Below are 22221 nucleotides of genomic sequence, written 5' to 3' on the forward strand. Positions count from 1 at the left end.
AAACAAAAGTGAAAAACAAACAGGTTGAACAAACGCAAGACTGGAATTGCCAGGAGGCGAGACTTGCTCTCCTCAACGCAAGCTCCCTGGCCAGACCCTGTCTCACTTGGAATTGCTTCCTGGTCACATTGCTCACACACATAACACCAGCCACGCCTCACCCGTTCATTTCCTGAGCAGAGATGCAAATTGTGATCAGGTTTTCTGTCAGGAGAGAATGTCCGTGAGTAGAAGCGGGAACCTGGAGGATGAAGAGCCTGGGAATGTACAGCCAGCTCTAGGGAGAGTTGTAGATCATAGTTCTGTTCAAATATTGTGCTTGCAGCAAGGGGGGTTGAGGGTGCCTGGCTGCCAGCAGCATACAGAAGTGAGAGCTCTTAGCTACCTGCAGGATGCAGGAGGTCAGTGTGGCTACCACAGCCAACAAGTCGCCAGAGGGAATCAGAGTTTTCTTAGGTTTAGCTCTTTTCACTCTCTCAACCCCATGAAGTTGGCTGAAGACTTTCCTGACCCAGAGTCCTTACGAAGAAGCTGCTCAGTCCGATGATAGTGCCAAGGCAACACATCTGTCAGGCTGCCACGTCACTGTAGCGGATGCATGACTGTTCCCTAGGACCAGCTCCCTGTGGGTGACCTTCTATGCAGACGCACTGAGAGCAGCCACACTTCTGGGCAAGAGAGCTTTTGGGGGAGCCCGGAACTATACCAGAGCCCCACTTCCAAGTCAGCACAGTGTCCAGGTCAGCAGCAACCAGGAGATGCTCCCAGAAGTAGAGCAGCTGATGTATAGTCTGGCTCTCTGGAAATCTCAGTGAAAACTAGCAAACTGAATATTAGAAATGGCATGTGAAGAGCATCATCTGTACAATCAAGTGGGGTTTGTCCCAGGAACGCAAGAATGGTTCAACACATGCAAATCCGTAAGTGTGAAGCATCCCACCAACAAGCAAAGAGCAAAACCCATGTGACCCCCTGGGGAGATGCCAAAAAGCATTTGCCAGAATTCAGCATCCTTCTGTGATGCAAACAAACAGACAAACTCCATATGTTAGGTAAAGAAACGAGTATACCTTGGCTGGATTGGTGACACATGCCTTTAATCCTAGCACTCGGAAGGCAGAGGCAAGTAGATCTCTGTGAGTTTGAGACTAGCCTGGTCTACACAGTGAATTTGAGGCTAGCCAGGGCTACATAGTAAGCCGCTATCTCAAAGAAAAGGAAGATAAAAGAATACCTCAACACAACAAAGGCCATGTTAACCAAACCCATAGCAAGCATCATAATTCAGAGCTCATATATCAGTAAGTCAAAACCTTTTCCTCTACAATCGAGGAAAAGCAGAGGCTGCTCACGTGACTGCCTCTCTTGATATCTTTGGTGCTGGAGGCTTCCTTTTGATTCAGACCGCTTTGTACCAAACTTTATTCCCAGGTGACTCCTCAATTAAAGTTCAGGTTGAGTGTTCCTAAACAAGGCGTCTGAAATCTGAAATATTTCCAAATATAAAACTTGGTGATTCTAATGTTAGATTAAAATAAATTATAGATTTCAGATTTTTGGATTAGTGGCACTCAACCAGTACTCTACGCAAATATTCCAATGTGTGCAAAGCTCTAAAATCTGGTGGACCTCCAGTTCTCAGTGGTCCTGAGGTCCTGGGGTCCTCAGCATGCCGGACAAAACCTTAGCCCATGCTGCTGTCTCTGTCGGTGTCTGGCAGTAAACTGTTTGACCTTCCAGAAAATGGTGGATCCTTTTTGTTCTTGTGTTTGGTTTTAAGGTTAATATGTACTGTAATACAGTTCATTGTCTAACTTAACATGGTCATCTATACAATGGACTGAGAAATAGTGCTCTGGAAATTATAATTTTATTCTATTTTAGAACTTCAAAGAAAATTCCACTGGGTGGTGGTGGCGCATGCCTTTAATCCCAGCACTCAGGAGGCAGAGCCAGGCGAATCTCTGTGAGTTCGAGGCCAGCCTGGGCTACCAAGTGAGTTCCAAGAAAGGCACAAAGCTACACAGAGAAACCCTGTCTCGAAAAACCAGAAAAAAAAAAAAAAAAAGAAAAGAAAAGAAAAAAAAGAAAAAAAGAAAATTCCAAGGGGAAAATGTCCCTAGCTTTGCCCTTTCCCAAGTCCAATTTATTTCTTCTCTCCAGGCTTTCATCCATCATCCCTAATATAAATGCTTTGCCCTGATATTTGTTGTTGTTTAATGGCTTCCTTATTTCATTTGGTTGACTTTTAAATGTTGGGATGTTTCTCCCATTGCGGGTTGTTTTGAAATAGCTTTTGTTCCTGTCATGACCTTGACTCAGTGACTCCTTTGTTCCTGTGCCTTTGTCCTTGGGGGTCTTTTCACGGGTAGTCTGGGGTGTGGGCTCTCCAGACCAGGGAATGGCATTTTCATCACTTACTAGATGTGACCAGAATGTCCCCGAGAGTGAGATGTGCTTCTCCTGCCACTCAAGGGGCACATGGGACACTTGTCTCCAGCAGGCTCACCTGTCAGGGCCACCTGCTGCTTCCCACCCCATCCTGTGGAGGTTGGAGGGGGAACTCTAGCTCTTCTGTGTCTTTCAGATGGCTCTTGACCAGATGTGTGTTTTCTAGGCATGATTCAGTGTCCTGTTGCATGAGCTCAGTGTGGGCTTCGGTAGGCTTTTCCACAGTTAGCAAAATCTGCCCCTGTCATCATGCAGGAATGTCTGTGTCCTGCTTCCAAGAACTCTTGTAAGTGTTGGCAAGAGGCCATGCTGCTTACAAACCTGTGAGTAACTATAGGTCATGAGGCAGTTCTCAGACATCTTTTATTTTCTCCTTATTAAGATTTCCTCTTGCCTCACATCTCCCTGGAAGGTGGCATGGGTGGGGTGGGAGTGTTTAGGCCGGCTCTTACTCCTGGAGCTGGAGGTACAGGTTGCTGGCAACCGCCTGATGTGGATGCTGGGAACCAAACTCAGATCTTCTGCAAGGGCAGTGTGTGCTCTTGACTGCTGAGCGCTCTCTCTCTCTCTCTCTCTCTCTCTCTCTCTCTCTCTCTCTCTCTCGCATCCCTAGCTCTCTGCGTCATGTTTGTGGTGGAGAAGAGCAGTGATGTGTGGAGAAGAAAATAAAAAAACAATGTATAAGACTGTTCCAGTAGAGAGAACTAACCCATGTTAAACTTCATTTCTTGTGAGAACTGTACCATGATAGTCCTCAGTTTACAAGGCCAATGCTCTAATCGGTCAACTATGGAGCCCAAACACTTCTCAGTTTCAACCTCCAGACCCCAAACTCTCTGTTTCTGGACCATCCACAGGACTCCAGGAATGAGCGTCTCCAAGAGGGACAGCACTGAACCTGGCTCTTGCTGGAGTTGTCTCTTATCCAGCCTACCTGGGAACACCTCAGAAGACAGAGACACTGCTGAAGCTCAGGGTTGTTCCATGTCAATAGGGATCGGAGTGGCCCCTTGACCTGTGACCTCTTCCCAGTGGCCGAGATATAGCAGACCCACTTTCCTTCCTGTCCCCCTTAGGTGACAGAGGGTGGCAGAGCACGAGTCTTATTGTGCACATCACAGTCTGGAACTTACTCATAACACCACCTCTTCCTACTCTTCACCCCTCATCTTTCTCCATGAAGACACTGGGCTCACACCCTCAGAGTTTGGGTTGAAGGTTGGGGGAGGGAAGAATTCCAGTGGAACCTCATCTGCATGCCTGGTATCGAGGCTGGGTCCCTGAACGTGACCGTGGTGGCCAAGTAAGGACTGTTTGCTCAGAGCTCCTTGACAACTCGGGAGCAAGTGTGGGAAATCAACAAAACAAAAATGGAAGAACACAACTGGGAATTGGCTTTTAAAAATGAGATGAGGTGGACAGGGTTAAAATGAGAAAATTCAGGGAACATGGGGGCGAGCAACCATGTGTGAGAAAATGAGAAGGATGGACGGTGGAGGAGAAGATAAGTGTGTGCGGCTGGTGAACGTGGCGACGGTCACGGGATTTAGTCATCAAATATTGGGCACCGTGCCAGGCCTGCCTCCCTCCTTCTGTCAGAGAAGCAGGTCAGTCACACCGGATGTACCCCTTACTTACGTGGTCCTTGACGTGGCTTCTCCTTTGTCTCCCACCTCACAGATACGCAGGTTGGACAGTGTGGGGGTCCTGGAGGGACTTTGTGCCTCAGCTGACCTGATCTACATGGAGTTAGTCTCTATAATCTGGACGGGCTACGTCTAATCGGTTCAGAAGTCTAAAAAGTTGAACTGAGGCCTCCCCGAGACGCAGCAGCTCATGATCACATAAGCCAATTCCTTATACTAAATCTCTGTACGTGTGTGTGTACCGTCAGCTCTCTGCATCTGTGGGTTCTCCATCTGCAGTTCAAGGGACTACAGATTGAAAGTATTTTTTAAAAACCGAACATGTATAGAGTTCCATTCTTTGTGCTCTAGACAAGATGTCATGACAAATTTTAAATTACATTGATTTGTTTGTGGAGTGTGTGTGTTGGGGGGGGATGCATTCATGCATACATATGGAGGTCAGATGACTGCTTGCAGGGATTGGTTCTTTCTTTCTACCCCGTGAGACCCAAGGATTGAACTCAGGTTATCAGGTTTGACTGCAAGCACCTTTACCCACTGGGCCATCTTGTTCGACCAGATTATTACATAGTGCTTCTGCTGTATGAGGTGGTGTAAGTCACCAGTGGTGAGTTAGTCTATGGGAAGATGCACATAGGCTTTAAGACAGTTCCACTCTGTTTTATTTGAGGGACTTGAGTATCCATGAACTTTGGTAAGGGGAGATGGGATATTCTGTAACAAATTTTCCATAGACACTGAGAGAGAAGAGAGAGAGAGAGGGAGGAAGGGAGAGAGAGAAAGGGAGAGAGCATGTGTGTGTTTCTGTGTGTCTCCACTAAAAGAATTCTGTCTGACACACCCCCAAAAACCTTTAATTATGCTTAAAATGTGTGTCAGCGTAACTGAACACTTCATTTGCTGCCCTGTGTTTTCTTGCTTCTCTGATGACTGTCTTGCCCCTCCCGGTCCCCAATGCATCAGTGTAAATTGTGGTAAGTCCCAGATCTTAAAGAAAAGCCAGACCAGAAGTTTTCCAGTGAAAGGGGATTCCTTACCAGTGTGTCTGGGCCCTCCTCACCCCGAGGTTTCTCAGAATGTGGCACAAAAGCCAGGCTTTGAACAAACAGTGATGGTAGTGTTCGTTGCTCTGTGTGAGTTTTTAGGACTCTCCTAACCTCCTGGGACTGTTCTTTGTACTTGCGTCTTGAGAATTTTGCCACAAAATGGAGGAAGTACCGATAGCGATTCCGATAAGTATTAAACTGGGTTGGCATCAGGTTCCATGTTCCATCTAGGTTCCAGGAGTCGTTTGTCAGCACTTTTTTCTACCTCTTCTGCCACTGAGGGTATTTGCTCTATGTACCATCATACATGTTGTTATACAGCTGGAGTGGAAATGAGTTCAGGAGAGAAACTGAGGACCAGTGCATCCTGAGTGTGAAGCCTGTAGTTCAGCGTCCAGTGCAGCTTCCGAGAGAAGTGCACGTGATTGCCTCAGTGATGTGAAATTTCAGTCGGCAAGGATCAGGAATTGAATGGAAATACCCACGGTCATCTTCCTCTAGATTAACGTCTAGGTAAAAACACAAGTTTGAGGAATCCCCTTGAAAACTCCATACAGGGCAGAAAGAAATGCAGAAGTGAAGATAATACAATATTCTTCCCTTTTCTGTCTGTCCTGGGGAGGGGGCGGATGAGGAAAATAGACTGCTTTGCTCCAGACGAAACCAGAAAGAAAGGCAAGGTGCTGGGAATTGGTAGGGCACTTGACTGGCACGTGTGAGGCCTGAGTTCCTTCTGTTTCCAGCAAAAAAACAAAAAAGGCCAAAAAAAAAAAAAAAAAAAAAAAAAAAAAAAAAAAAAAAAGAATTTGTGTAGCTCACTGTTTGAGTGTTTTGTAATTCTTTTAAAGTCAGTTCTAAAAATACTGTAGAAGAAAGAGCTGGATAGCATTGCAAGTATAGGGTGGTTTCAATGTTTGTGTCTATCTCAGTTTGAAGGTGAAAGTGAAAAACTTCAGGCATTTTGGAATGCTGAGCTGGAACTCTAGGTTGAAGGAGGGTCTTCAGGCCACCCCCTGCCTCTCACTACACTACATTCCAGGGTCGGAAGAATGCAGGGACAGCACCCCCCCCCCCCCCCCCACACACACACCTCCACCTCCCGGCAGGTTAGGAAAGCAAGAGCTTGCCAGGTAGGAAGGAGCAGATGGGAAGGACGATTCCCCATCAGATGGTCTTCTAGATGGTTCTGGACATTACCATGGCTTTCTGTGGATTCTTGCCTCCTCAGTGCCCTCTCTTCTTACGGTTTTGTTTTGAGGAGTGAAAGGAAGTGACACTTGTCAGCATTTGGGTGAACTGAATAAATAACTTTGCTCTTCTGGGCAGTCCAAATAAACACATGGTAGGGTGGTTAGGGGTAACAAGAGACCCAGTGTGACTCCACAGTGCCCTACCAGGTCAGAGTGCCGCATACATCATGGTACCCTGTCTTTGGAAGGCAGTGAGTGATGAAAACTCCTTTATACAGTGCTGGTGCCTGGGGGAATGGGTATGACGCAATGCTCTGGGGAGCAGCATAGCATTGCCGAATAATGCAGAAGATGGAACATGGTCCCAGCAGTTGTTCTCAGACATAGGCTGGGGTTGTGTTCCAAAATATTCTCTGTCCCCCTATGTATAGGAGTTGTACACTAGAATCAACAAGAATGGACAAACTCTAGGCACATATAGAATAGGTACCTCTTTATTTATTTTTATTTTTGTAGTTCTGTGGATGGAACCCAGGGCTTTGCACATGTTAAGAAGGTGAGCCTCCACCCCATCCCTGTGTATATCTTAAAAACCATGACATTGAGAAACAGAATCAAGTCGCACGAGAATGCATACTACGTACTACTCGATTAGAAGTGTGCGAAAAGCAAACTCCAAGGGCCGGTCTCAAAAGCCAGGGCATGGTTATTACAGAAGGTGGGTGTCTGTCTTTAGGAGGATAGTGAGCTGGTGCCAGGGCCTTGCTTTATCATGGTTCTGTGCACTGTGTGTGCATCTTGAGCGCATACAGTCTTTCTGTATTCATGTCTCATGTGCTGTGGCTCAATGGAACGTGATTCTCTGAAGTTGAGTTGCTTAGTCAGATATGACTTAGACTTGTCATTCCAGGGTGGTGGGCTCTGTCTTCATCTTGGTTCTGCAGCTCCATCCTCTCCCTCAATTGAACTGGGGTCGTCCAAGCACGCACAGACCCAAGACTCCCCATGTCTCTTCATTCACTGGGGTAAAGTAGCAGAGGTGGTAGGTACTGCAAATCTACTTTCCCAACTGTTCTAAGTCTTATTACCTTTGGAGTCTGGGAAGTGGAAAATGCCTGCTGACCAGGCCAGCAGGGGCTCTTCAGCCTCTGATGCCCAAATCCCAGGGGCATCTGGAGGACAAAGGGTTCCTTCCAGAGGAACCCTGAGGACCATGATGATGTCTGGGATCCCTCCTTCAGGCTGACAAGGTTTGTCCTCTTAAGATGTCAGACTGAGGTGACATGTCTGGTGGGTTGCTTGCCTGAGCTTGTCACTGGGAGCAATGTGCACAGGGTGACAGTGTATGGATGTATCTCCATACAGGAACTGGGTCCTCCAGGTGAGGACTGACAGGGGTCTTCCAGAGTTACTTATGGCATGGTTAGTGGCCTTACAAATATCAAGCCCACAGGACCCTCTCTGGAAGAAACTGCTCAGGAAAGAGTCCCCGAGTGGCAGGTTCCACAGAATGCTGCCAGTCTAGCCAGCAGGAATTTGGGGGAAATGTTTCTCTGCCCTCCTGAGAATTGAGATGCCCAGGGTACAGAGGTCCTCAGCAGGGTGTGAACCTGCAGTGAGTCGCCAGAATGTACCACTGGTGACTTAGGTCTCGCACCTGAAGCCATGCACACAAATTGGCTGGTTTTCTAAGCACAGCACGTAACAATTTTCCTCTTGCTTGGCACTTCACATTTGCAGAAACTTTAGGGCCCCACCTCTGCAAACAAACCCATCCTAAGCCGTATTTCATCAAAGAATGGCATTTCCTACAAACTCATTAAAAGCTGAACAAGGCTTGGCTTGCAGGCAGGTGAAGCCTGAGAGCTACTTCCCATTCTCTGGGGTGTTTAAACACCATCCCATCTCCTGATCAAATATCCAGAAACCCCCCTGGTCTTTTCCTTGGGTCTACTTTATCTTCCCTGTCTCCAAAGCTGCAGGTGATACGTGGGGATGGTAAAGAGGAGAAGGGGTACAGACTGATTGCAGTATTTGTGCCATGAAACTCTTTTTTCAGGACTCACACATATAGGATAGTTTGGTTGTAAAAACAATTCCATTAAAATATTACAGTGCATAAAAAAGTGGTTTTTTTTGGGGGGGGGCGATACTGCCTACAAGAAGTTAGGACAAGCAGTGTTAGCAAAATTGCCTTTCTAAAGAACTCAACTGTGTATTACCGCCTTCTCCTCATGTAGGAAGGAATAGTGTCTCCTAACGACCTGGACCTGGTCATGTCAGATGGGCTGGGCATGCGGTACGCGTTCATTGGACCCTTGGAGACTATGCACCTCAATGCTGAAGGTATGCCTGGGACAGAGATGGTGTTCTGTGGTATTGAGTATTTCTGTGAGCTTTCCTGTCTGCCAGCCTGTGCTGTTTCTTTTTAAGCAGCGTGATAATGGCAGTGTCTAGAAGGACTCCATCAACCCTAGTAACTCAGACAGGGCTGAGGCACAGAGTACTGTGGACTGGTACATAAGTCCCCACGGGGTCTGTGAAGCTCAGGGGTCTGGATGTGAGGCGTCCTTGATGGAATCCAAAAGGAAGAAAGGGAAGTGCTGTGATGGGGCTGCTGTGTAGCTTGTCGCTTGATGAGAGAGAGGAGCAAGAGGGAGAGCCAGGCAAGAGACGGCAGTGCCACGGCGTCCCCAGTGATGCTTCTGGAGTTATCTTCTGCCCACTCACGAGTGCCTGTGGGTGTGTGCTTCCCAAAGGTCGGGGCTCACAAGGCAGGTGCTTTACAGGAGAGGCCTGGCAAGGTGTGCCAGGCCAGACCACTGTCCAGAAGCTGACTTCAGAGGCGTGGGCAAGTCAGCATGACCTGGTTAGTTCCAAAGAAAAATAACTTGAAAGGATGAGAGTGAAGCGGATTTTTAAATGATGCAAAGATGACCAACTGTTGAAACCCATACTAAATCAGAACACATCAATGCAGTGATGTACCGAAGTCTGAAAAGATGCTGCCTACACGTTAGCTATCTCTTGGCATTTAAATAATAGTAACTTTTTTTTTGGTCCTGGGTGAAGTCTCACTACATAGCTCTGGCTAGCCACAGATGCATGATTCTCCTGCTTCATGCTGGAATCATAGGCCCGAGCCATATCTGTCACAATAGGAAATGGTGTTTATGGTTTTTGCTTTTCCTGTGTGTGTGTGTGTGTGTGTGTGTGTGTGTGTGTGTGTGTGTGTGTGTGTGTGTGTTGCTGGGGGTCAAACCTAGTGCTTTCTGCCTGAGAGGTGAGCGCTCCTCCTCTGAGCCCCAGGTAATGTTTATTATCTTTTTTACTGCTCTGCTGCTGTAAACTTATACAATTACTGTAGGTTACTTTAACTGAGTCCTCATTAAGTGGTAAAGGAGACAGAAAGAGAAAAGGAATGTTATCTGTAGGTCAAGACTCTATTTCACAAGAGATATTAAGGAAGGAGATTTCCCAGGGGTGGGGGGTGGGGGATGGGGAGTGGGGTGAAGCCAGAGGGGTACAAATGTGTTCCCATCACTTTGTTTTGTTTGGAGACAGGTTCCACTCTAATTCCAGCTCTCCTGATACTTACTATGTAACCCAGGCTGGTCTCAAACATCAAGTAAATATCCTCCTGCCTCAGCTTTCCTGGTGTTGGGATTACAAGAGTGCATTGCCACACCCTGCTGTGTGCCTGTTTTTTGAGTGGGCGGAACCAGAACAAAAGACTGGAAACGGCAGGCAGACAGGTTGTGTTTAGTATGTGACTGACGTGACAGAAAGAACTTTCTAGTAACTGGTGCTAGTGACCTGGGGAGGGAGGGCTCACGTCCTGGGTAAACTAAAGGGCCATGGGTAGATGTTGAGAGGAAGTTCCTATCGTGTGGTGGGTTGGAGCTGATGGCCTCTCAGAGTCTGACTTTTGTCCTGTGATCCTATGATGTTTTAGTTAATGAGCTGTTCTTCCCAACCAACATTTAAGGCAGTTTTCCCAGACTCAGCATTACGTACGTATAGCAGATGAGTGTATGACTGAGGAGCAGACTCACTACACAAGCCCTGCAATAATAGTGCAATAACTGAGTCTTCCTTAAAGGCAAGCCTTGCTAAGAGCAGCCGGAGGAAGAAAGGAGACTCCCATGCTTTGTGCGAGAGGATAACCATTGAACATGAGAAAAAATACCAAGAAGACGCCTTCATACACGTGAAATTAGAGTTTTGAAGTATCATCGGAATGGTCTTGGATCATTTCAGATGTCTTCTCAGCCAGACCTTAAGAGTGGGGAGCACAGCCAAGCATTTGAAATGGACGTGGACACTGCCTGATAAACTACCATATTTCTCTTTTCTGGAGAGAACTAAGATAGTTAAGGTATTGTGGGAAATTGATAGGGGGGAACTGAGAAGAGCTTTGAATCTCAAACAAATAGAAACAGAAGCCAGTGACACCAGACACTCAAGGATCAGTGGGGTGGCAGACAGGAAGGAGGCCACAACAATTTTTCAAACAAAACTGATACGATAAGAAAGCTTAATTGGCTTAATATGATAATAGGGGTCGGATGTAGTTTTCAACTTCTGAGCATTCCAAAGCCCAGAGCTAGAAAGTTATAAGATCTGGCTGGGAACCAGCGGCCCTATTCTTCTGGTGTCACCCAGAATATGTCCAGATTGGAGAGGGTAGGCAGTTTCCTGGTTTTGCTGACGTGGTTCTCATCAGTCTTGGACTTGCGGGGGTTTTTGGTCTTAAAGGCTACCATCTTTTCTCAAGCAAGTGCAGGTACTTTAGGTTTATTTACTGATTTTTAAAGCTTGAAGATAATTTTATTCCAGTTGGAGAGAAAACCCCAGGGCAGGTGAGCTGTAAATGTCAGCTGCCCCCGGGAGGAGGGGATGGAGAGGAGGAGGACCGTGCCTTTTGAGTTTGGGTCTGGGAAAGCCGGAAGCCTCAGCAGCGGAGGCTGGAAGCAGCTGCTTGGCAGAAGGTGGCAGAAGCTTCAGAGAATGAGGAAGAATTCCCAGAGTTCCAGGGAAAGTGTTTGAAGGCTTTGGCTAGTATCTGAAAGAAAAAGAAAAGAAAAAAGTTACCATTTGCTGAGAAACTCAGAGAAGTGGGAAGGCCTCCTGGCAGAGGTGCTTTGGGAAGCTGTCAGGGGAAGGGAGGATTTTTTGTTTTTAGATTCTAATTAAATAGGAAAAGGGCAGAGTAGGGTACAAAGTTTGCCTTCTCGTCTACTTTTTAAAAGCAGCCTTGGTGAAATCTACGCTCTCAGAATGGAGGTTCTGGCCAGCAGGGCAGCCAGATCCCCACCTCGGCTTTCCCATCTGTTAGCTACGTAAGCTTGGACCAGCTGCTTGTTCAGTGCCCCTCTGTCTTCTCATCTGTTCAGTGGGGTAACAACTGCTTCCTGGTGGGGGAGGGGCAATAAAGAGACCACACGGGAGGTGAAGGACTTGGAAGGGCTCGGCAGGCCCAGGCATGGCAACCATGGTGCCAACAGGCTGTGCCTTTTACCCTTCCCCTCCTTTAGATTACATGCCTAAAGTGAGCCCCCCCCCCCCCCAGGTCCATTCCCTTTTAATTTGGCCACTGACTCATTCCTGAGACAAAGCATCAAGATCAGCAATCAAAATTCATTATTTAGCCAACACATGCAATCAGGATTTACCAACTCACCCTAGCACAGACTCCCCATTTTTCTCCTTAAAAACCCACTCCTACAAAAAAACAAACAAACAACAAAATAAACAAACAAACCAACCCGCTTGCTCAATACACAGCCTTTTGTTTATTTTCTCTTTGTCTTTGGTGGTGGTGCTGGGGCATGGAACTCCAAGCCTGTGCCTCGCTAGATTGAGCTACACATCCACCATTTAAATGTTATCTTTATTCAGCTTGTTGGGTTTAATTTATTTCTCTTCCAGGGTTTGTTTGTTTGTTTGTTTGAAGCTTTCTTAATTCTCCCCCAAAGACTGACCCAGGCCTGAGGGCGAAACAGGAAATACAGATGAGGCCTTTTTGATTGTGCGGCTGAGGAAGCACTAGAACCAGGCCTGGTTTCTCTGCTGAGAATCTGGGTCCTGCCCTGTCCCTGGCAGCTCTTGGGACTTTGTGTTTTGCTGTCTCCGTGGAGGACAGTATCTCAGAGTCTGGCAACCCCGGGTCGCCCTCCAGGTGAACTGGTTGATTACCGGCCTCTTGTCGTGTAGACACTTACCTGGTTTTTGGCAGGAGTCTGCTGTTGAACTAGCATTGCTGGTGGGAGCAGCCGAGCTGAGAGACACGGCCTGGTGCTGGAGTGGGCCCTGCTGCCCTGACCATCTGTCCTTAGAGGACACTCAGCGTTGTCGCTTTGTTTTCATTAAGTCTGTGGAACTCTCCTAAATCAGGCGAATCCATGTAGGTGTAGGTTCACGAGCTGGGTCTAGGTTACAGTGAGGGTTCTCCAGAAAACTGAACGCCCAGTTTGGAGGGGTGTGAGTCAGGTATGGGTGGCCAGCCAGGTATGGCATGGTGGACTGTGGCCCCATACATTCAACAGACAGGAGGGCTTCCTGTTGGTGGAGGTGTTGAGGTTCAGGGAAACCCCCTGTTTTATCCTGAAGGGCTCCCACACAGAGAGCTGGGAGTCAACAAGATACGCTAACTCCAATCTTCTGGAATCAACTCCTTCTTGTGCTGTCGTTGTCCATAGGAGCATCTCTTGAGAAAGGAGCTTCACGGCCAGAGAGTTGAGAGCAGCAGTTAGGAGCCCTGGCTGCTATTCCAGAGGGTCCGAGTTTCACTCCCTGCAGCCACCCGGAGGCTCACAACCACGGCACAGACACACAAGCACCCACATGGAGGCTCACAACCACAGCACAGACACAGGTGCACCCACATGGAGGCTCACAACCACGGCACAGACACACAAGCACCCACATGGAGGCTCACAACCACAGCACAGACACACGTGAAGCCAAAACACCCACATACATGAAATAAGAATAAATAAATCTTTTTTAAAATTAGGTTTAGCTTCTGCAGAGCCAAACTTTTTAAGAGCTGTGGAAGAGCCAAGCTCACGTGGACAGGGCACACGAAAGCACAGAGGAAGGACGAAAGGGTGGTGGTGAGCCAGTGGGGTGGCAGATAAGGCTGGGCTTTTCCCTTTCTGGTAGAATTGATATTTTAGGGGAAATTTCCATTCTTTTCTCTGTCTCTCTCACATAGAGAAGTCAAATTTTGTTGCATAGGGTGAGGGATATGAGTTGTACTATAAACAGCTTTATCACATTTTATTCTATGTTGAAGAAATAAATGTCCCATGGAAATCAGAGAGATGGGATTGGGTACCGAAGTACCCACATGGCCACTCACAACCATTCCTCATGCCCTCTTCCAAACTCCACAGGCACCAAGCATGCACATAGTGCTTATTCATACATATGGGCAGGCAAAGCACTCATACACATAAAATGAAAATATAAATACATCTACAAAATAAGAGAAACATCCCTTTAAATTTTCAGGAGTTTTATAAAAGGCAGTAGAGAAAGTTCTAGAAAGTCTCTGTGAGATTGGAATGACTTCAGGATGGTGGAAGATGAACATTTGTTGAAGGAATGTAAAGTGACCCATAGATAAAATGTGGTCTGTGTACCCCATCCCTTCAGATCGCTGCTTCCATTGGCTGGGGAGATGGAGCTGGCTCCAGAGAGGGGCATGGGCTCCATTTTCCCTATAAGCTGGTTCAAAATGCAGCTACAATCAATTTTCTCACTTTCTTCTGTGATGGTTTGGGTCTTAAACGTCTCCCAAAGACTCTGTGTGGAATACCTGGTGATCAGCCTATGGTGCTATTTGGGAAGGAGCATGGGCCCTTTAAGAGATGGGATCCTGAGCCATCTCAGTGGCTCAGGAGTAAAGGGGCTGGCCACCGAGCCTGAGGACCTGAATTTGACCCCCAGAACTTACATAGTGGAAAGAGAGAACCAGCTCCCACAAGTTGTTCTCTGACCTACACACACAGTGTCACACACACACAGTGTCACACACACACACACACACACACACACACACACACACACACACACGTAATAAATTTGTTTTAAAAGAGGCGGGGCCCATTCAGAAACAAGTTAGACCACTGGGGGTGTGCCCTTGAATGGGCTATTGGGAGGCTGGCCTCGTTCTTTCTGTATCCTGGTCATCATGAGGTGAGTAGCTTTTCTCCATCATGTATGTGTTCCCCGCCATGATGCTCTGCTTGCTGCAAGCCCAAAGCGATGGAGAAATCCATCAGCTTGGCTGAGCTGGGCCAGCACGGCTTGGAGAGTTCGTGCACGGTGTGGTTCAGGCAGTCTGGCTCCAGCACTCCTGATGGCAGTGCAGATGAGTGATGAGCACAGCCTGATGCAGGTCCCACCACCTTCCTGACACATCTTAGGAATTTTGTCATAATGATGGAAGCTGACTAACTTGTCATCATTTAACATCGTTCAAATATATTCAATTCTGTGTCTCTTGCCCCCCAACTCCAAATGAATACATTGTAGTTGTGTCTAGATTTTATTATTGTTAGTGTGAATAAATGAACAGATAGGAAAAGTAGAACAAAGGCTTGATTTCTTAAGGGAAAGATGTATTTACCTGGTTTTCTGGTCTCTGGCAATTCTAAACCACCTGAGAAGACTGAACATGGCTGGGACATTTACAGGAGCTTGCAGAGTTCTGGACTGCCGAGAGCTAGCCTGAATGCAGTGAGCTCTCTCTTTAAAAAACCAGCCACTGGTTAACTGCAGGTGTTGATGACAGAATTTTTTGTTGGCTTTAATATTTTACCCTTCAAAACAGTTTCTCGAGCTGGGTGTGGAGGGTGCCTGCCTGCAATTCCAGCATTTTGGAAGTAGAAATAGGAAGGACTGTGTTCAAAGCCAGCATTGGCTACAAGGTGGGTTTGAGGCCAGCCTGAGCTACATGAGACACAGTCTCAACACACACACACACACATTTCTAAACATTTTCTTTTTTTCAAAGACTCTTTGGCGTACAGTCTTCATGGGGTAGATGAGAGCAAGCTTTGGGGGCTGTGCAAATTCTGCAATTTTATTTGTGTTCCAGTGACCCACTGCTGAGACTTTGTGGCTCTGGAAGGCTGAACATGGGCCTGAGGGATAGCTCAGTGGTACAACTCATATCCAGCATTACAAAAGGGGAAAAATGTGCCAGAGTCAGCATAGCCAGGACTTACAGACACGTTGGCCTCTGGGATCCTAGACCTGGCTTCTGGCTTATCTTGTCTGTAACCTGTGCCTACTCTTGCAGCTCCAAGGCTCAGCATATAGGGGAAGAGGAGGGAATTGAGTGCCCTGGAGCAGGTGGCTACTCTTCAGAAAGGTACCCTGTAGCATGAATCTTAAAAGTTCTTATTAATAAAATCAAACCCGAGGCCAGTTATTGGGGTCAATGCTGGTAGATCAGAGAGACAGAACAAGCCACAGCTACCTCACCTCGCCGGATCCTCAGCTGGTCTTGTCTCCTCAGACTGGAGGCCTCTGAGTCCTCATCCAGAATGGGTCTCAGCTGAATTGCTACTCAAAAGCCTGAATGCTTAACTAGCCAAATGCTTCTAGTTTCTGGTCCTCACACCTTATATACCTTTCTGCTTTCTACCACCACTCCCTGAGATTAAAGGCTTGCTTTCTGGGATTAAAGGTGTGAGTCACCATGCTTGGCTGTATCCTTGAACACATGGATTTCTGCCTCTGGAATGCTAGGATTAAAGGCGTGTGCTACCACTGCCTATCCTTTATGTTTAATATTGTGGCTGCTCTGTCTCTGACCCCAGATAAGTTTATTAGCATGCATAATATTTGGGGGAACACAATACCACAGTACCCAGGCTAGACCAGGCAGAGCTCACGGGGTTCTGCGTCTAACCTTGGCTTCAGCCCACACGGCCCTGCAGCTACTGTACTGACTGTGCCCCCCCTCCTCCTCCTCACTCATTTCTCCACCAAAACCCTGCAGTGGAGAAATTGGTCAGCCGGGCAGGGCTGGGACAGCCTATGCACAGGGCTGCAGGCCTGGCTCCAGCCCTCCTGATGGAAGTGTAGCGAGTGATAAATACAGCCCTGGAGCAGGTCTTACCACCTCGTAAATACCAGATAAGGCATAACCTGACCTTGAGGCTCAAGTGTGTGATAAGGAGGAAGTGACTGGAGTTTTGACATCTGGGTTCTTGAAGAATGAATTGAAGCCATTCATGATAACTCATGCCTGTGGTGGCAGCACTTGGGAGGCTGAGGCAAGAGGATTGTCCTGAGTTTAAGGCCATTGTGGGCTATGGAGTGAAACTCTGTCGCTAAAAAGGAGGGTCGGGGAAGGAGAGGAGCCTGGAGATGTACTTAGTTAGCATTCATGGAACCTTTGGTTGGATCCCCAGCTCCACAGAAAGCAGGAGTGGTAGCACATGCCTATAATCCCAGCACTTCAGTAGTGGATGTGGGACCAGACATTCCAGGTCATCTATGTAGCCTGGGCTACACGAGCTCTTGTATCAGCAAGAAAAAAAAAAAAAGAAGGTGGGAGGCAAGGGAAAAAGAGAAATGAAGGGGAGATGCACTGACCAGGGGCCCCCGAGATGCACTGACCGAGGACCCCCGAGATGCACTGACCGAGGACCCCCGAGATGCACTGACCGAGGACCCCCGAGATGCACTGACCGGGGGCCCCCGAGATGCACTGACCGAGGACCCCCGAGATGCACTGACCAAGGGCCCCCGAGATGCCCTGATGTGGGACACATGGCAGGCCTAAGGAACCCAGTGCTCTTCAGGATTTTCGTTTCCAGAAAGCTAGGATAGGGTTCTGCGTGCCCCGGCCAGCAGGTTGCTCACCTTCCACCTTGTTTCTGTAGATTCTTTTTTCCTTCTGTATGGGGTCTCAGTTTGGAGTTACAGAATGTGGTGCTGATCTGTGAGTTCCTGTTTTTACGCCATTTCAGGTGTGGTAAGCTACTGTGACAGATACAGTGATGGAATGAAGCGTGTCCTCAAAACTTTTGGTCCTGTTCCAGAGTTCTCAGGGACCACAGTGGAGAAAGTTAACCAGGTATGTGGACTACCCAGGGGCATGCAAGCTGGCACGTACTGGCCATCTCCCTCCTGTGCCATCTGCGGGTGGAGCTTTGTCAGTAGCTGCAGTCTTGACCCTTGGTTCAGATGGCCGCTTCTTCCTGACTGCCCATAGTTGCATCCTGGTCTCCAGGATACCTTAAGGTGATGGTGGCCAGCGGCTCATTGTGACTTGTCTTGGGGATCTCTGGAGAGCTGGAGTTTGTATTAACTAGCTGTGGGGTTTGCGCTTCTGTGTCTTTGGAAGCTGAATACACACAGCTGGCATAAATAGGAGAGACTCCTGGCAGATTATTTCCTCTGAGTGTGTTCTCTGTTTTTCTTCCCCCGTCCTTCTCCCAGGACATGTGCATGAAGGTTCCTGATGACCCCGAACACTTAGCTGCCAGAAGGCAGTGGAGAGATGACTGTCTCATGAAACTGGCCCAGCTGAAGAACCAGGTGCAGCCCCAGTAAATTCCTCCATCACTCCTTCCTGGGAAGCTCTGTTTGGCAAGATGAGAAGATCCAATCCCTGTGCAGCACCGAGAAACCCAGGAAGCCGGCCTGAAGACCAGGTCTGCTCCTCTGTGTTTCACTGTGAGCAGCTGTGGACACCAAGTGTCTTCTGGTCACTCCCGCCTGACCCTGCACTGGGCTATCAGAGCACCGCTTGGGCTCTGAGGTGTGGGTTTCCTGCCCCTGGGCAAACAGGCTGAAGATCTTCACCTCTTCTTTCCAGTGTGATTACACAGGCATTTCCAGGCGATGATTGCAATTTCCTGTTATCTTAATCCACTTCAAAAGAATTTTTGTAATCATTTTCTAATCCCACTCTGAGTGTCCTGTGACCCTGCATTATGAAGCAATCACCTTCAGTTTGAATAAAAAATATTCTGATTAAAAGTTTTGATTCCATGAGGACAGGCATTTTCTATACACACACACACACACACACACACACACACACACACACACACACACACTAAATAAATGTGCAAACAGTCCTCCAGTTTGGGCCAGTGCTTTCCCAAGCTAGTTCAGTTGTGCCCTGGGGTCCTCTGGCCAGGTATGTTTAAGGAGCATTGTGGGCTGCCCAGCCATGTCTGCTGCAGTAAATGAAATGGTGTAGAGTTCTGCAGAAAAGATACCAGTTTGAACAGTCATGTCTAGAACCTCCTTCAACATGAAGTCTGTTGCTGGCACAAGCTTCCAGGGCACTCCGAGGACACCAGTGTGTGCATCTCTCCGTGGCAACTCGGATTGCTGGGTACCATTACGGGGCTTCCCAACAGCTCTGACAAGGTACTGGCCTTGCGGTTTTGGGTGGTGGGAGTCTCAGTGTCATGAGGTAGGGAGCCGCATTTCCTCAGGGTGGAGGCCGTTGTGGTGTGGAGAGCAGTGAGTTTGATTAGGTCATTTCGCTAGCTTGTGAGTCTTAATCAGCGCACCCCCGTGTTCTCAGCCCACACCGAATGGCTAAAGATCTGGGGTTACCATGAATCAAAGTGACCGCGCAGCAGGTTCCATGCCCCGAGGCTCATGTCCATGGAGGAACATGGTAACACTGAGAGGCCCTGCAAGGGAAGCCTCAAGGAGGTGGGCTGTGAGCCTGAGTGGATCACAGGAGTCAGCCAGTGCCTGCCAGCAGAGGAAGAGCATGGGGTCCAAACAGGCTATGCTTAGAATGGTTCAGCTCACTGTGGCCAGGAGAGTACTCTGCAGAGAGGCCCCAACCAACCTGATCAGGATGAACCCCCGGACCAGTGGTTAGACCTCTCTCTCCCAGCACTGGATCAGGTCAGGGTCTCACAAGTTCACTCTGACAGCAGAAAGGACCAGACTGGATGCAAGCCTGCAGTGAGGATATGAGGCTATGGGGCAGTGGACTGGGGATGCCTGCAAGCAGGAGCTGCCTGTCACGGCTGGGAAGAGTGCAGGGTCAGAAAGTGAGAGGCAGGGCAGGAGATGTCCCGTGTTTGAAAACTTCGCCGGGAAGACAGGATGGAAAGGAAGTGTTGAACCCTGAAAGGCCTCCTCTTTGTCTTTGCCTGATGGAGTTCCAGATAGATCTTCAGCTCTGGTGACTCCATCTTTTTCTGAGCTCATTGCTTCACCAACAGCAGGGCCTTGGCGTCTCCTCAGCTGAGGCTCCTCCACCCTCCCTTCAAGGCACTTCCCAGTGCTGTTACAGAGTCACAGCTTTGTCCCCCGAGCTGCCTGCATCCTCCCTGAGTCCAGAAGGCCGTGCAGCCCCCAGACCTTGCCTGGACACCCACATGAGGGGGACCTAGTTCAGCGTGGCTACCACTCATGATCTGCCCGGCTCTTGGTGTTGATGAGCCACAAGAGTCCTGGAAGGGCTGGGCACGTAGGTTGCTGGGCCTGAGACTACATGAGTGAGGCCTAGGCGTGCCAGGCAGGGGTGCTCACTTGTTCTGGGCAGCACTGCTAGGGCAAGGGGACAGAAGGTGGCACCAACTTGGAAATATTGGTTTTTATTGTATGTCTAAATTATATTTTCCTATTTTCATTGTTGTGTCTTCCTGGGCGAATGTCAGGCACGTTCGGAAATAGCTACAGGTTCAGAATCTAAGGAATTCGGCCAAATGGAGATCAAAAATATTGGGAAAAGAATTCTAGAAAGTTCTGAAAAGCAACATGTACGAATGTTTCCCCTCACCATGGTCACAGCTGTGGAGCGTGGCAGCCATTTCCACAGCAGTTACATTGTATTAGCTATTATGAATCATCTAGGGACGGCTTACAGTATGCAGAAGGATGTGTGTGGGTTCTCTGCAAATGTGGGGCCATTTTATATAGGGGACTTGAACATCTGTGGATTTTGGTACCCATTCAGATCCTAGAATCAATCCTATGGCTACTGGAAGGACCTGATATGGCAGCAGAAAGGTTTTGTGGTCTGGTAGCCATCACAACGTATAGTGAGGAACTGATAAGGTATACAAATGCTGACCCTCACCTCAGAACTGAAATAGCAACTAGTTCAAACTTGAGAACAAATAGTAGGGAGCATAGACCCCGCTTGAGGAAGATGGTTCTGGAAGCAGCTGGCAGGAGTCAGAGTTTGGTCAGACATGGAGCTACGGGGGAGATTGTGAACCCAGCTTCACACAGACCCCACGAACCACATCTGTTAGAGGAACTGTCACGGGGGAGGGTATTCTGCTCCCAGTTTGGCAGGCTGGGGACTGCTGTGAAAGAGCCTGCTTGCTCTGATGGGTCAGTGGATACCCTTTCCTCCACCTGGGCTATTGGGTCCAAAGCTGCAAAGGAGAGGATGCCACTTCACACATTGTTTCCTGCCTGCCCAGGCTCCTCTGTCTGGCTTTGCATCTCACAGCCTTGACATTTCTGAAGAATTCCAGTCTCTGGTTGTCTGATGTTTTTTCACAAGTAGACTGAGATCTGGTTTGGGATTAAACTAAGTGTTCCCCTTGCCACGTTGTAACAGGGGACTGTAATGACCAGGTAATATTGTTGGGCCTTCATTGATGGATTTCTGTATTTCAAATTACTATTGTGAAAAAAAAAAAATAGGGAATTAGAAGGACCTGCCCAATAAGACACCATCCTGACTAGTTTCTGAATCATTTTGTCGGGGTTGCAAAGTCATAAATCTGCATCAGCATGATGAATGTACTCAATTCCTCATTTTCTGCTCTCTGAACCCAGTGTCTCCCAGAGCACCCACAGTGTCTGTGTGTACCAAGGCCATACAATCGCCCTGTTAGGGATGCTAACACAGAATGCCTACAATTACTGCTCAGCTTTTGCCGGAGGATCAAAAGATTTCTATAACTGTTTTGAGACCAGGTCCTACACAGCTAAGCTGACCTTGACCTCTTGATCCTTCTGCCTCAGCCTCCAGAAACTGTGATAATAGGTGTTATCACCATGCATACCTCTTTTATTTCTGTTCTAAAAGCCACATGTCTGTAATCCCAGCACTCAGGAACCTGGGATAGGGGGATCATGGAGCTGAGAGAACTACTCTGTCTGCTGAATGAGCGTCAAGGACCTTGAAGAGTCCATCTGTACCTTCAGATGGGCCCAAAGGTCTGATGCAGGTCTGCTCCACCTATCTTAGTGGGAGCAGCCCTCCTGTGTTGTGGCCACCTTCACCACTAGGCTAGTTTTTGGCATGGCCTTGCTTTGTACCCTGTGTTTAACAGTGACTGCATTGTCCTGTCATACACAGTGATGGAGCTAGTGGCTTTGCATCCAGCTGAGGTGGCCACATGAATGTCCAAGACTGTCATATCAGCCATCACAATTTGTTTGAAATTTATTAATTTTATGTGTTTGAAATTTATTAATTTTTAGTGGATTCACTTAACAGTTATTGAATATGCCATATGTCAAGATCCACTTCAAATGTTGAAGATGGAGCAAAGAATAAAGCAGGCAAGAAAAATAAAAAGGAAAGAAAACTGTCCATGTAGACCTTACATTGTAGTAAAGAATGTAAACATAAACAGACAAATCAGTCAGCAGAGCAGGCAGACGGCTAAAGACTGATTGCGTAGATACAAGCAAAGCAAGGGCCTGTGTAATGGCTCCGCAGCTTATAGGCTCTTACTGCCAAGTCTGCCAGCCTGACTTTGATCCCAGGGACCCACAAGGGGGAAGGAGGGAACTGATTCCCACAAACTCTTCTCTGACCTCCACATGCACACTGTGTTCTGTGGTATGAACACACACACACACACACACACACACACACACACACACACACACACACACACACACAAGAAAGAG

At 47.9% G+C, this 22221-nt stretch overlaps 1 protein-coding gene across 1 annotated transcript in view; it reads left to right on the plus strand.

Annotated features, from left to right (window-relative positions):
* Cryl1 (crystallin lambda 1) overlaps positions 1-22197 on the plus strand; it is a 121245-nt gene extending 99048 nt beyond the window's left edge. The window contains exons 6-8 of the mRNA XM_052733108.1: positions 8577-8682; positions 17331-17437; positions 17803-22197. Coding sequence (XP_052589068.1) covers positions 8577-8682; positions 17331-17437; positions 17803-17916 — 327 coding nt within the window. The 3' untranslated portion in view covers positions 17917-22197. The remainder of the gene's footprint in view (positions 1-8576; positions 8683-17330; positions 17438-17802) is intronic.
* The last annotated feature ends 24 nt before the right edge of the window (positions 22198-22221 follow it).

Source organism: Peromyscus californicus, unplaced genomic scaffold (assembly GCF_007827085.1).
Source record: "Peromyscus californicus insignis strain IS unplaced genomic scaffold, ASM782708v3 Scaffold_12__1_contigs__length_115047231, whole genome shotgun sequence".
In the NCBI taxonomy this organism is placed as follows: Eukaryota; Metazoa; Chordata; class Mammalia; order Rodentia; family Cricetidae; genus Peromyscus; species Peromyscus californicus.